This window comes from Anolis carolinensis, chromosome 1 (assembly GCF_035594765.1).
Source record: "Anolis carolinensis isolate JA03-04 chromosome 1, rAnoCar3.1.pri, whole genome shotgun sequence".
Classification (NCBI taxonomy): Eukaryota; Metazoa; Chordata; class Lepidosauria; order Squamata; family Dactyloidae; genus Anolis; species Anolis carolinensis.
In genome coordinates, this window is record NC_085841.1 from 312,646,988 (window position 1) to 312,663,179 (window position 16,192).

The 16,192-nt window shown below is 40.7% G+C and overlaps 1 protein-coding gene across 2 annotated transcripts in view; it reads left to right on the forward strand.

The window, feature by feature from the left end:
• The first annotated feature begins 757 nt into the window (after positions 1-757).
• Positions 758-16,192, forward strand: part of ltk (leukocyte receptor tyrosine kinase) — a 149,229-nt gene continuing 133,794 nt past the window's right edge. Inside the window, exon 1 of one of the 2 annotated variants that reach the window (XM_062968154.1) lies at positions 758-920. In XM_062968154.1, the coding sequence (XP_062824224.1) occupies positions 860-920 (61 nt within the window). In that variant the 5' untranslated portion in view covers positions 758-859. The remainder of the gene's footprint in view (positions 921-16,192) is intronic. The other variant, XM_008104363.3, reaches the window with a different exon arrangement.

A 16,192-nucleotide genomic window follows, 5' to 3' on the forward strand; every position in this document is an offset into this window, starting at 1 on the left:
TGCATTTTGCAGCAGTAATTTAAACAGACAACTTCAACACGTTAAGGGGTGAACCATGTACTAAAAGTGTTTAGTAATATTTCTAGTGGCCAACAGCCAATACAGATACACCCATATGAAGTGTTTACAACATGTTCTCCTTCCAAGAAAAATACAGGTATGCAAAATATCTGGAGTGGCTTAACATTTTCCTAGTCTTTTGTAGAAGGAGACAAAAATACAAACTTCCAGACATGTTTAGAAGTAGGACTCAGAAATATAACATGGGAAATCGCTCAGATTCTCAATCTGCTTTTGCATGACTGCAGTGAATAAAATAAAGGCTAGATTTTTTAGGAATGGTGGCTCTTTTGGGGGAAAATTAATTGATATTAATATGGGAAGGCAAAGCTCATTTATTAAAATCAATCTGTACAATGACTGCAGAGGGAGCTATCTGGATTGCCATATATTGATACTGTTGAGAGTTGATTTAACCCAAGCTTGCATTTTTGTTAGAAACACACGCAAAGAGTTTTTTTCTGTGCAGCATGAGGATGCAAATGCAGACAAAGTTGCCTATATCAGCGCTTCCAACATAATGTTCCCATTTTAAAAAATGAATGTGTACACAGAGATGTTAATAATGCATGTCATTCTGCTTCCTGAACTGCAAAAGAAAGTGAATGAACGCATGTGGCGAGGGAACCATGAGGGCTTTAGGACCCTGAGAGCCCTCCATAGCAGGAGGTGAAATTCTTCTATAAGCCTGCAAGAAACCAAGCATTAACATCAGAGCTTTGGCAGAGTCTTAGAGAGAAGGACAGACAGCAGGGAAGAGGGCCAGTGCGGAGCAGGACCATCCTGGACCAAGGAAGTCATGGATTTCCCCCCACAGCTCTCTCCCGGGTTTCAGCTAGTGCTCTGGATGACCACAATAGGTAAGACACTTGACTGTTCTTGTATTTCTATTCTTTCTGGTGCAAAGTGCTCCCAATCAATGAATTTTATTTCACCTTTTTGAAACTTGAAAAAAAAAGGAACATCAAGGAGAAAAAGTGGCAATCCCAGGGAGACTGCTTTATCACTGCCAAATAGATGTTGCTTGTGTCTGTTTCAAGATGAAATACCTGCCTTCCCCGGGATGTGAGAGAAGGGACACTCTTGCTGAGTCGTCAGTTATTAAGACCGGGGGCAGATTTGGCTCGCACATGGTGAACCAGACGTAAAACAAATTGCCACATCTTTTCCTGGTGTTCAGAATGCTTTCCTCTGCTTTGGGCTGGAGATGGTTTTGCGAGGGTATGAAAAAAACATATTACCTTGAACATTTGATGCATTGCTAACAGATGCTTGGGGAGGAGAGTAAAGGGCAGGTTAGAGCTGAATAAAAGGAGGAAACTTTGGGGTGATGTCCTGAAGGCAATTGAGAGAGAGGGGTGAACACAAAAGGAGGTGTCGGTGGAGAATGGAGATATACTGGAGACCTGGAGGAAAAGGGTGTGACAGCTACCCAATGGAGTGATGGTGCATAAGCAGCGTATCGAACAGTGGCTCTGTTTAGCTTTGTTCGCCTTTGGCAGCTTAACCTCAGGGAAAATGATTTGAGATTCTAGAGCAGAATGGAATGCTTGAGAAACAACGAAAAATAAGCAATTTATCCCAGCTGAAAGTATGAATGTTAGGAGAAAACAATGGGTAATTCATTGCTCTATTTATTATATTTGTATTCAACATTTCTGCCAAACTAACTCCCAGAGCAGATTATGATGCAAGTACAATCCAATTGAAAATTTACAGCAATAACAGGTCATGCTCTCTTGATACACACATATCTGCACATACTCATTGCATAGTATTCTCTGGCCATCCTTTAAGAACTGTCAGGGAACAGAGTTAATTATAAAAATGCTCTGAGTTTGAATGGAGTGAGGCTATTGTGAACTGCTTTGGGCAGAGATCTACCAGTTCCTGACTTTTTAAAAGAAGTTTTAGTACCTCACAACAGCAATAATAGAAAGTAGTAATTGTACAAAATGAAGCATGAAAGTATTTTCAGCCTTCTTTATTGCTAACTAACACATTTGTTAAGTGTATGAGGCATGACACTATTTAATTGTTTGTGGGAAAGACAGAAAGAAAGAATTCAGTTTTAAAGTTGAGGAGGTGTGTAAGTTTGAAGTAAACGTCCATAGGATTGAGCTGTACATTACACTATGTAACAAAATTTGAAAAAAATGCTTCTTCTGCTGTTGAAAGTGTTATTTCCTGTTTAATTGTGTGGTACTTACTTTGAAAGTAATTGCTATACTCCAGAAACTTCGTTTTTGTTTTTTATCCTTCTATGACTTGAAACTCAAAAGTCTGTAATTTTCCTTAATGAAAATATGCACAAAACAAAGTTTTTGTAGTTTAATAAACCTTTTCCATGTTTTTTTTAAAAATAGAACCAATTAGGAAATGACATTTATAACCGAGGAACAAAAATCGTGTTACATGGTGTTATTGGTTTGGGCATGTTATGGGTTTGGGAGAAAATGGTACACACTTAGACATGGCTCACACAGTTTGTTTTGGCTCATACACCATTTAAAACAAGTTTTGTAGTCCTGCATCACCATAGGCAATCAGTCGTGGCCAAGTATGATCATCTTCCAAGGGTGGAATCTTGGCAGTGGATCTATAAATGACTGCGGAGACCTATTCTGATCCACACGGTTTTTCACAATGAGGACATAGATTTCCAGATGGAGGGCGGCCCCACAAGGGTTTGCCTGATGTGCCTTCTTCTTGGCACATTTCTCCCTTTCCTAAGTATGTATAGTAACCTCTAACAATTTACATGTTTCTATTGTGAACTTTTTTCTGTCTTGTAAAGATACTGCTTCATCCAAAGTGGGGCATTCCAGATATTACTGCATTGCATTTTCATATAAGCTGCAGCCAACAGAAGGATACTGGGAGACGCTAGTCAATAACACAAGGAGGGTTGTGTTTTGCTTGCCCCTATTTTACATAGTCACAGATGTGTAGCCATGAATACAGCACCTGCCCAAGGCTGTACCTAGTTGCCTAGCATACGATTGTAAATTATTGAACATCACTCTGGAGTGCTATGTTTTCAATTGTACGTAATTTTCTCAAACTACCTGTTGGCTGTTTCATCTCTGTTTTCAACTAAAGGGAAAAAGCAGAAAGAGACATAAAGAATTGTTAGGGGAAAAATATTATCTTCTAGTCTATCATCCATCATGAAAAAAATCAGAAATATATGCAAGTTACTTAACTTTTTATCATTGGAGATGTAAGTGGGATATATTTGTAACGGTCTTATTATCAAAGAAGTATTATGGTCATGCCCCATTTCTCCCATTATTCATCAGAGAAAGTTAAATATATACATTTTACAGTGTTTGAAACTTAAGAGGCTTGTTAATCCGTCTTGAGTCCCCTTGCGGCGATAGGGCAGAATACAAATAAATTATTATTATTATTATTATTATTATTATTATTATTATTATTATTAAAGTTAAAGATATACAGTAGAGTCTCACTTATCCAAGCTAAATGGGCCAGCAGAAGCTTGGATAAGCGAATATCTTGGATAATAAGGAGGGATTAAGGAAAAACCTATTAAACATCAAATTAGGTTATGATTTTACAAATTAAGCACCAAGACATCATGTTATACAACAAATCTGACAGAAAAAGTAGTTCAATACGCAGTAATGTTATGTTGTAATTACTGTATTTACGAATTTACCACCAAAATATCATGATATATTTAAACATTGACTACAAAAATGGCTTGGATAATCCAGAAGCTTGGATAAGTGAGACTCTACTGTACTAGAAAAGCATAACCATCACACAACCAACATTCAAAAATCCCCTGAGGTCCTCCATTGTGTATGAATTGACTGGCCTTGTGCATTTTAAGGTCCATTTCGAAATGAAAATGCATGCAACCATCCTTGCAGGATGCATGTAGAATTATGCAGTTTGATACCACTTTAACAGTCATGGCTCAATACTATAGAACCCTGGGATTTGTAGTTCAATGAGCTCTTTAGCCTTCTCTGCCAAAGAATACTGGTGTCACCAAGTTACAAATCCCTGAATTTCATAGCATTGAACATGGTAGTTAAAGTGTCAAAATGCATTAATTCTACAATGGAGAATAAAATTCTGAAAATTTCATCAGTGATAACGAATCAAAGGAATAAATATGTCGGCAATTCTTTCCCAAAGGGCACAACTAGGTACAAAATGGGACAACATGTTTCTAAGGAAATAAGAAGTGCCTCTGGGACTAAATCCAACATTATCTTAAGAGATAGTTGAGGCACATGTTGTCAGCTCTACACAGGGCCGGCCGGAGATAATTTTTAATGGGAAGCGGGGGTGCTGAAAAGCGCCCCCGCCACCGGCCCCGCCTCCCGCGCCCTGGCCCCGCCTCCCACGCTGCGTGGGAGGCGGGGCCATGGCGATTAGTGAGGGGGCGGGGCCACAGTTGGCCCCGCCCCCGCCCAGCGTGCCCTGGCCCCGCCTCCCACGCTGCGTGGGAGGCGGGGCCAGGGCACGCTGGGCGGGGGGGCGGGGCCAGAGTTGGCCCCGCCTCCCACGCTACTCCCACTCGCCCGTCTGGCCTTCCTAGCAGGCCAGAAAGCAGCGGAGGTCCCTCCAGGCCGCGATTGCGGCCTGGAGGGACCTCCGCTGCTTTCTGGCCTGGTAGGAAAGGCCAGACGGGCGAGCGGGAGTAGCGGAGGCGGAGCCAGCTCTGACGCCGCTCCCCCCCCGCCCAGCGTGCCTTGGCCCCGCCTCCCACGCTGCGTGGGAGGCAGGGCCAAGGCACGCTGGGCGGGGGGGGGAGCGGCGTCAGAGCTGGCTCCGCCTCCCACGCTACTCCCGCTCGCCCGTCTGGCCTTCCTAGAAGGCCAGAAAGCAGCGGAGGTCCCTCCAGTCCAAGCATCTCCAATGGCTATATACTGGGGCCAGACTGGCCCTGGAGGTCATATAGATGATCACAAACTCTATCCCTGACCCGATTCAGCTTGGTCAGACTATCACTATACCTTTCCTGTCCTCATTGCTGCTGCAGACAACTACAGAGCTCTGGAGAGCTCCTGGCCATTGTGATCATATTTGCTGACACCAGGAAAAGTGCTGGTGCAACCAGAGACAAGGTACCCATGTGATCACCTCTACTGACAGTTTCCTACTGAGCACAATTCAAAGTGCTGGCTTTAGCCTATAAAGCCCTAAATAGTTCTGGCCCAGTTTACCTGTCTGAACGTATCTCCTCTATGAACCATCTCAGAAGTTAAGATCATCCCTCGCAGGTGCAACTGGTGGGGATGAGAGACAGGGCCTCCTCAGTGGTGGTTCCTTGACTACAAAACTCCCTCCTCAATGAAATTAGATCAGCGCTCTCCCTCCTGGCCTTCAGGGAAAAAAACTTGGCTATGAGACCAAGCCTTTGGGCAGTAAGCAATACAAGGACTGATCAGGGATGATGTGCTATGGATATTTGACATTGCAATGGCCTTGGACCATGATTTCTGGATTATGTGATTTTAATGTTTATATTAATATGTTTTTCACTCCATGTTTTCATTGTCTAAATATTGTTACATTTTATGATTTAATTGATAGTTATATGTTATTTTTGCTCTATGTTAGGTTTTATATGTATATGAGGCGTTACTTTTTGCCATAAATATGTTGGAAACTGCTTTGAGCTGCCCCCCCCCCCCGGTGAGAAAAGCAGTATACAAATGAAGTAAATAAATAATTAAAAATACTTCTTCCTTGCTGATGTCAACACAGATGCCCATAGTGGCCAGAAGCTCACCAGAGCTGCCTGTTTGCACCATGATGCAAACCAATATGGGCCTAATCTGTCTCCTTTTCCCTGTGCTGACAAGGAGATGATCTGCTGTCCATACCCTGCCCAAAGTATGAGGCTGCTCCAGAGTTTGGCTACACAATTTTCCTCTACTTTGCACAACTGAATTGGTGCAACCTGGTTTGCCCCATGCTAAGGACCAACATTCCTGGACATCCTGTGAGCATTCAGGAGTGACTTCTGGTCAATTTGGATTTTGGGGGCCGTGTAGACAAACTGTGCCTGAACAATCAGAGTTGAGTACATGTGAAGTGTGTGCCTCTTGGAGAATCTCAGGTACTGGAGAAACCAGATTATTGGGAAGACCTTAGGAGCTGTAGTCCAAAAAGTAACTTTTCCAAGCTCTAAGAGGAAGCAGGCATTCAATACCTTGGATAGCTCCATGGCTTGACCATTCACTAGGAGTAGCAAAGCAATTACGCAAACAAGCACATTAAGTACACATTTTGCACAATTGGTTCAGGCTGTGGAATGCAACTTTCTTTACATTAAGTGCACAGAGGTATGCACACTCACACGGTGAGAATATTCATGGTCCTAAATACAAACATAACAGTAGTAACAGTGGTAACAGTAGAACAAAATTATGTAGCAATATTTTACATATATATGCACCCCATCTCAATCGATTTCATGGAAGCCAATTTCTGTCTCATTGTATGAGCACATGCAACCTTTATCAGGCACATGTTTGTAGAAACCAGGAGTGGAAATCATGTATCCTGTAGGCTGCATGAGATCTTGGGGATGACAGTGTAGTACAACCCAAAGTGCCCTGGAACTGATAATAACACTCAATAACACTTTCAACTTGAGAACCACATGGTGTAGTGGTTTAAACATTGGACTATGACTCTGGAGACCAGGGTCTAAATCCCCACCTAGCCATGAAAACCACAAGTCACATTCTTTCAGCTTCAGGTAAAGGCAAAGGCAACCCCCCCTTTGGGGAACGAAGAAGAGGCAATTCTGATCTAATGGAAATGTACATGTGCAGTTTTCTCTCAGTCACATTTCAAAACACTGAGTGTTCTTTTTTTAGTTTAACTTGTGAAATAGCTACAATTTCTGCATGAAATGCCTGCTAACTTAAACAGGAAAGGAATCCAATTTATTTTTGTTTCTGTGCGGTGTATTTATTTTATCGGGCCTCATGCATCATTGAAGTTCTTCACTTTGTTTCCTCCTCTGAAGCTGTTGCTGTGATGACCATAGAGTGGTCTACCCATCCTGTCTTTGATTACAAATCTCATTGAAAATCAGAGCACAAAGCATCCCGTCAGTTAATATAACAGAAAGTTTAACTCTCAGTGTAGAGTATTTTAAAAAGAGGAGATGGTGACAGGCATGACAAAGCCAGTGAGGACCAGGCAAATGAGAACATTAAGGAAGGATGGGTGACAGTTTCAGATTTCCAATGAGGAATAAAAAATAAGAGATGGAAAAAAGCTAAACAGAGTTTTGTTGTTGTTATGATGGTTATAGTTTTATCACAGTTTACCAGAAACAGTGTCTTTCCACAGTTGCTAGACAAGTAGATGTACCATGGTGCCCCATTATTCAGAATCTGCCCTACTCATTGCCCCTTTCTCCTCAAAAATGCCCTGCCTTCTCTCCACTCTCCCCCTCCCGTCCCCCCATGCTCAATGCTCAGTGCAAGATCTCCCCTCCCCCCTCCCTGTTCTTGCTTGTTGAGAGGCACTCTTGGAAGAAATGAAGGTGAAGTTACATACCATCAATTAGGTGGAGGCAGAAGTAAATATGGTATGGCCCCCTTATTAATGGATTTGCTATCCCTGGTTTTGCTTATCCATGTTTCAAAAATATTTCTCCCCAGAAATGTTTGTGGACTTCTCTAGGTCTTCCATTGCAATTGCATGGTATGCGTCTGATCCAAATATAGTGAAAACATAGGGTTGCTATTATTCATGTTTTCGGGTATCCATGGCTTAGACTGTATCCCCAGGGATATGGGGTTGTACAATATAGTGAAATGCCATTATATGGAAAACATTACTCGCAAATGCTTCACTAGTTCTGCATAGGCACAATTTAACATATTACAGAGTTGAAAACATGGTCTGCTATTATGTTATGATAATTCTATTCTCTTATCCGTTTTGTCCAATTTCAGCACTTAAACTGTAATGGTTGGGAAAAATTGGGAAAGGAAGGAGACATCCACAGAGCTCTCTCCTTGGGCACATTATAGCGCCATAGCACCATTTTGGCCCCATTCCATCTCAAACCATATTACTCACAACACTGGTAACTGATATATATAATTTGTTATGTGAATAGACTTGGGAGTGACTAGAATAACAGTGAATAAAGCTGGAGACAATTTTCATTTCTTTGTGAATTAAACCACTGAAATTTGGAGCATATCAGTTCCTAAGATGAAGCAGATCATTCCAGTTAAGGAATGAGGAAATACATTGGTGAGAGGAAAAGGGGACCAGTAAAAGAGGAAGGGCGATTCCAGGCAACACTTTAATGAGAGTGTAATTGAGTTTTAAAAATGCGATTGCACTCACATTGAAGTCCACCATCCCCCAGAAAGTGTGTGTGCTTTTCTGGGGGGTTGTGTCCACATGCCCTGCCGGGCTTTCCAGCAAGGCACCAGGACAGAAAAGAAAACCTCTTAGAAAAGCCTTTTATAAAGTAAGATGACTCACCCTGCAACCATTTCCCCTTTTCTGGAGTTTTCCTGAGTTGTACCAAAGACGCGCCAAGAGTGGTGGTGGGGGAGGAGCCCAAGAAACCCAAGACAAATTGTGTAGAATGGGCACCGGAAAGCACACAGTGCAATCCCCGGACCCATCTACACAGCCCCCACAGCTGGAAAGACATGGGCCTTCTGAAAGACCCATGTCTTCCCAGCAGTCAAATTATCTTGCCACAAAGCAGGGTTTTCCTGCTTTGTGGAGAAAGCATTCATGTTTTCGTGGAATGTCATCTGGACGCCCCACTTGAAGAAGCTGGAGGGCACATGCCCAAACTCACCAGACACCATCAGACATGAAGTGATACACGATGGAGAAGATGGATATGACAAAGGACATCAACTGGTTTCATTTCAATTTTGAAATTATTGGTTTTCTGCAGCATCCTAAAAATGCAGCTGATGTCATGAAATGTAGCTGAACAAACTAGAACAAGAAAGGTGTCATTTGTATCACCAGTAAAAAGATAAGAATATCTCATTCATACATTTTGTCATTCATAAATTCTCATGTATGAATGACAAAACTCTATGTCTGATGCCCCTATCATCTTTGTTTAGTGTCTATTGATGTATAAAGTTAAATTCTGCAGGGGTTGTTTTACAATATGGTAGCAGCCTTGTGCAACCTGTGCCAATAGAGCAAATGGAACAGAGAAACAGTAAGATTTTGGTTCTTCATAAGCAATCCAACAGAGGATGACTTCATACTAGCTAGAGCTTAATCTATATATTTAAGGCAAAATTGACCCAGATTGAATAATTGGAAACAATGCTCTGTATGTCTGAAGCAAGTCTATGCCACTTTGAAACTGCATTGGTGTAGTATGACAGCTGATCTTAAAGCTGCAGATGATCAAGACAACAGCCTTTACTTCTTAGCAGGTTTATGTCAAATGAAATTCTGCCACCACTGAATGCAGCTACTGTTGAATAGCGAATATGATGGTCTCCCTTGTGTGCAAGCCTCCCAATGAACAGATGGGCACAGTGCTCTGGAAGCCTAGTGTCATTATGTTCCCAAATCTTGAAAAGTTTGTGTGTGCACAAGAAAGATAAAGAATAAACATCTGAATGCTTAAACTTCAAACACATTTGATATATGTGAAGGGACAGACATTTGATGCCTTTTCTACAGCTATTCATTACCAATATCACAAGGCTCAACAACCCAGAACGTATCCAGAGGAAGACAACAAATAAAGAATTTGAAACCATCCTATGTGAGAAATGATCATTGCAGCTGATATGTTTATTATGGAGAAGAATAGACTAAAAGCTTAGTTATCTTCAAATATTTAAAGGGCAGTAAAAGAAAATGTGTAGCAAGCTTGTTACCTGATATTCCATTGAATCACCAGATCCAAATTACATGAAAGGAAATTTTCAGTAAATATTGGGATTCCTGTCAGATCTGCCTCTGGGGTGTTGAGCTTTCTTTTGATGGATATTTTTGACAGATGTTGGATGGTAACTATCAGGCGTACTTTAACTGTGGCTTTCCTTCATTGCAAGGGCTGAAGTAGGTGAACCCTTTAACGCTACAAGTCTATGATTTACTTTACACTGTACTTTCTGAATCAGAATAATTTGTATGTTTCTACTCCTTGCTCCGAAATGAAACTCAATCAGTGCTGAATCTAGTGGTTATGTAGATGTGAGAAAGAAGAGATGGAGTAGTGGAGGCTGGTAGCTCCAATGTTATGGGGTGATGAATCCAGATCTCATTTAGACTTTAATCCAGGTTAAAGTGGCATATAAATGGAATAAATAATTAAAATATACTGAGCACAGAAATGGAAGTCAGAAAAGAAGTCCTCTTAACTGATGAAGGAGAGGCAACAAAGCAGGATCATTTAGAAGGAAGTGAGCCAAGAGACCCTCTGCTTTGTGAAAGAAATCTGTTACAACTCTCTAATGAATAGAGAAATGTGGCAGAATCTTATAAAGAAGAAGACTCTGGGATTTCCACTTCTGCTGGCAATATGCTGCACGTGGTGGGGATTGCCAAAACAGTGATGTTGCAGCATCCGCATGGATATCCCGCAGTGTCATAATTTTGGCATCTACTGTCACAAAGGGACTTAGGAATGGTTCTCTCCCTGTCCAGGAGGAATGAGTCAAAGATGGGACTGCTTTTTAATACTTTTAACAGTTCTAATTTTTGGTCAATTTAATTATTGGTGGCATAAGTTATTTAATGTGTTTCTTTGAACCTTACACTATTTTTATAATTAACTATTTTAAGAAGAGCATTTAGGTGTATCTGCAAAACATGCCGCTGGAACACCGCATTTACCAAATTTTCTAGATTGCAATCCCAATACCAAAAGTGGAAAAACACAAAAACTGTTCACCAAATTGATCAGCCACTAGAGGGAGATAAAGCATATACATCCTGACAATTCCAGGAGTCTGTTTTCATTCTGATTTGAAGGGAATTCCAAAACTGGAATATCTGCTAAAATTAAAGGTCTTTTTTCTAAATCAGTAAACTCTTTTAAAAAGAACTGTTTAAAATCCCAACTCACCTAACATATTATGTTCAATTCTATAAAACACATATTTTGAACGGTACGTGAAATGCAGTATAGAATGAAGACATCACATTATTTCTCAGCAAGTGGGTTAAACCCTTGTGCCAGCAGGACTGCTGACTGAAACGTCTGTGGTTTGAATCCGGGGAACGGGGTGAGCTCCCATCTGTCAGCTCCAGCTTCTCATGCAGGGACATGAGAGAAGCTTCCCACAGGATAGTAAAACATCTGGGTGTACCCTGGGCAACATCCTTGCAGACGGCCAATTCTCTCACACCAGAAGCGACTTGTAGTTTCTCAAGTTGCTCCTGACACACACGAAAATGCAAGTAAAGTGTTTGACACCACTTTAACAGCATGGCTCCATTGCATGGCATCCTGAGATTTGAAGTTTAAAATTATATGAAAGTGAGCCCTGCCTAGAATCGCAACACCAGATCTCTGGGGCCCAGAAATCTAAATATCTCTCCAAACTGCAATTCCTAAAGTACTGTAGAACAGGACCAGAGTACCTGAAGTAGTATGAAATTGCAATAGCTATATCACATAGACGAACTAATGTGGCATAGTGGTTTGACTATTCAACTGCGATTTTGGAGCCAAGCGTTTGGTCCCATTTCCTTGTCCATGGAAACCCACTGGATGGCCTTGGGCAAGCCACACACTCCCAAGTCCAGAAAAAACTGTGATAGGAAGCAGATATTCGGTATCATGAAAAGGCAGCAAACTGTTAGTTACTTCCTTTATTTTTATTATATCTGTACTGCCAAACAGTTGTGAAATGTTCTGTATCATACACTAATTTGATTGGCTTGTGGTGTTATTTGCCTTGGCTTGGTGGGATGGAAAGTAGAATATGCTGCTATACTTCAGGCAGGAAATTGTTTTGAACTGGCCTTAGCTAGTGAACTCTCAACTGTCCAACTTCTCTATGCATTTAAGGATACTTTTATTATTGACATTTCCCATTCATTACTGCAGATTTGGTGGCTGTGTGCGTGTGTGTGTTTACAAATTGTTTATTAATCGTTGTCAAATTAATTTGATGTGCACTAACCTTTAAATAATTTTAGTTAATTTAGGATGTTTTGGGTTATTTACACTTCCTATGCATATTAGGAAGTATATAAAATATCTTTTGCAAGGAGAGACTCAGACATCACATCCTCAGTACATTTACTTCAAAACTTGCAAGAGGTGGGGTATGATGCTCTAACAAATGTGGAAGTGGTAGCACTGTTAGGAATCAGGGTTTCTCTTCTGAACTATCCACGTTTTGTGCACTTTATATTGCTCTGAAAGCAGCAGTAGTCTGCAACTGAATTCTCATTTAACTGGCAATGATTTCTAGTGAACTTACTGGAGCCTGCTTCACAATAACCTGAAGGCACCAGATCTCTTCTGATCTCAAAAGGAAAACAAGCCAGGCCCACGTAATACTTGGATGGAGGATTGCTGAGGAATGCCAAGTGCTGTAGGCTGTATTCAGAGGAATGTGATGACAAACCATTTCTGAATATTCCTTGCCTAAGAAAACCAGATAAAATTAATTGGGTCACCATAAATCACCAGACAACTTGAAGGTGTGCACACACACAGACAGGATTGCAATGTCAATGTTTGTATAGAAATAAAATAAATAATGCAGTACAGTGTGTCCTGAAGCACATGGTTTCAGATATCAGTCGGGGATTTATCTGCTTGAATGCTTCCCTCCAAGTAAAAGATCCCCTGTAGACAGAAGCTAATATATTAGAGATGAGGCTAAGACGGAACACATTCCCTAGGATGCATCTACTTTCCCATGAGAATATTGCTGGCGGTGACTACAGTTTGATGCGTGCTCCACATTTGTGATCATTCATTTCATGATAAGGTCAAAGTCAAGATCTTTTGCATTTCACCGAAATCAACTAGCTTTACTTTCAACAGAACGGAGCAACTTTTTTATCCCAGTGCAGTTCGACTTGAAAAGTTATGCCCCGATTACTTGTCAGAACAGAAGGCCACTGTGAAATAAACAAAATTTCTAGACTCCCTATTGAGATTTCAAGTTCTTTCTTGCATATACTAATCTGTAAATTATAACCCTTTTATCTATGGTTATTTATGGTTGACAGAGTTGAAATCCAGGTGTTCAGTGAACAGCCAAATGTTAACCACAATATAAAGATACAGGGAAGCTGGGAAACCCTTGTGAGAGATATTAGTCAGGAGAGAGTCTGAAACATACAATGTAGAGATATATAGCCAACTATATCTTTAGATACAGCTTCTCCAGCTCTTTTGGATTTTTCCAAGCAATCATTCTTCATGCAACAAATGTCTTATCATTACTCTTATCTTGTTACTAGTGAGCTACACATGCCTTCAAGGGAGCACCCATTAGTAAAGAGATTAAATTCCAACTCCTTCAACACTCAGGATTTTGCTAATGGGATATGCAAACTGTTGAAAATGACAACCTTCTTCAAGCCTTCTCTAGTAATATATTTATCTATGATCCTGTTGCTTACTGTTTCTAGTATGTATGTTCTTTTATGCAGCTTCCTTTATGGTTACCGAGAAGTAATAAAAGAGTCTGTAGTGCAGACCACATGCTCTCTCTCTCTTCTTTTGACTATGTGACCTGATGTTAGCTGTTTTGTTATAAGAGATATGCCCTGGCTGGATGGCACAGAGAATTATCTCAAACATATCTGAATCTGGACTGATAATTTTTGTACCTGTGTATGCTGAACACATGAAGGTTGTGAGTAAACCAAATATGTTATTTTTTATCAGAGTCTACTTCATTTTAGTCACGTGAGTGCATGATATAAAACAAGTTGTTTTATGGGATAAAATATATTTTTGGGCACTGAAAAACACTTTTGAAACACTGGAAAACTCTCTATTTTCCTAACAGATCAGAGATAACAGGTTATTCAGTCTAACAACTGAAACCATTGCCTTGCATAATGATATCTGGTTGTATGCCACAAGAAAAGATTCTACTCTAAACAGGTTTTGGCTCTTCTCTGAAAGATCATGCTTTTCTAAAAAGTTATCATCTCCAAAAGGTGTTTTCTAAAACATTATAAATGCCATTTTCCAAAGCAAACACACGTCCAGCTGGCATATAAGGATGTAGAAATCCCATATAATCTCCCCACTCATGTTTTGGCACCACAGGTGTTTTCTGCTCTGTCATCTAACAAAAAATCTTCTCATTTTCCCCCACCAACAGAATTGGTTCATGAAGAATACCTCAAATGACACAATTTTTATTCATGTGCCATTTTAAATGCAGAAACATGGTCAGTAATGTTCTCCTCTTTTATTTATATGTCACCACGGGATCCTTTCTTGTTTTAAATACTTTGCTTTCTAGTCTTGCATTTTTATCTCCTTTATCCTACAACAATGGGTGGTATATTGGGGAGACAGCTAAATGCTAATCAGATACAATTTTCTACTTTTGGCACTTTAAGTGTCACTATGACGAATTCTTTCTAATCTCTCAGATCTCACCTGCAGGATGGAAACAGCACAGTTCACATTCTACCCATTTGAAGTGGGTTGTTGATCACATATCTGTTCCGACAAGCATTTTTAATAAGTGTTTTTTCTGCCACACACACAGATATCTCCCTGTTAGAGAAGAATGCACATGTTTGCACAAATGACATTATCTTTTCTTACTTCTGCGTGTGTGTGCGCAGCCTCTATGATGCCTCAGACAGGAAAGGGAACGTCAGTACTGGAAAAGTCACATAGTACTTTCTGATAGGAAAAGCACATTTGATGCTTCAGAGAGATGAAGAGAAGATTATAGAACTGGCAGTGATAAATGGTCATTTAGTACCAGCTAGTGAGAGAGGCAGGGCAAACCATTCTTCATGGAGGCATCTACACTGTTGAATTAATGCTATGGTTTAATCCTGTGGAATCATGGAAGCTGTAGCTTGACACATTTTTTAACCGTCTTTGCCAGAGTACTGGTGCCTCACCAAACTACAAATCCCAGAATTCCACAGAATAGAGCCATGGCCGTTAAAATAGTGTCAAACTGTATTAGTTCTACAGTGTGGATGCATACCAGGTTTGCCCATTGTATGGAAATTTGCAATGTTATGCAATATTTTCCATATAAACTACACAACTATCTGTGTGTAAGATTCAATGACTGTTGATCCTTCCCACCCACCAAGGAAAAATCAGTCTGGTGTTGCAAGAGATAGTGGATCTCTTGCAACACCACACTGATTTTTTCTTGGTAGCTTTTCTACCTTTGGATCCCCCAGTGGTGCAGTGGGTTAAACAGCTGAGCTGCTGAACTTCTGACCAAAAGGTCGGCTGTTCAAATCTGGGAAGTGGGGTGAGCTCCTGCTATTAGCCCCAGTTTCTGCCCACCTATTAGTTCGAAAACATGCAAATGTGAGTAGATCAACAGGTATCACTTCATTGGGAAGGTAACGGTGGCCACATGACCTTGGAGGCATCTACGGACAAAGCTGGCTCTTCAGCTTAGAAATGGAGATGGGCACCAACCCCCAGAGTCAGACACGACTAGACTTAATATCAGGGGGAAACCTTTACCTTTCCTTTTCTACCTTTGAAACAGGAGATTTGTTGCTTGTAGACTCGGTAGCAGAATTGCTGCCATCGTGGTCCCTGCAATATGGAATTCTATGCAGAATGCAGCTGTATGTACTGCGCATACATATTTCACTAATTTCTAGTAGCTGCATAGTGTAAGGTCTCCACATCTGCAGGTTTGTCATTTCACAGATTTGACTTAAAAGTCCTTTCTTGGAATCATAGTCAGTGAATGTGGAGGGCTGACTGTACTTTATTGTACGAGGGTTGAATGAAAAGTAATACCTCCACCTTTGTTACTTTGGTTTGGATGGGAGTATTTTAATAATCAAACACAGAAATAATCCTTAGAATGTGCTCTTTAACTACCACTATTCACTTTTCCACATAATCACCAGACAATTGGATACATTTCTGCCAACGATGAACAAGTTTTCTGAAGCCGTCACGGAAGAATTCGAC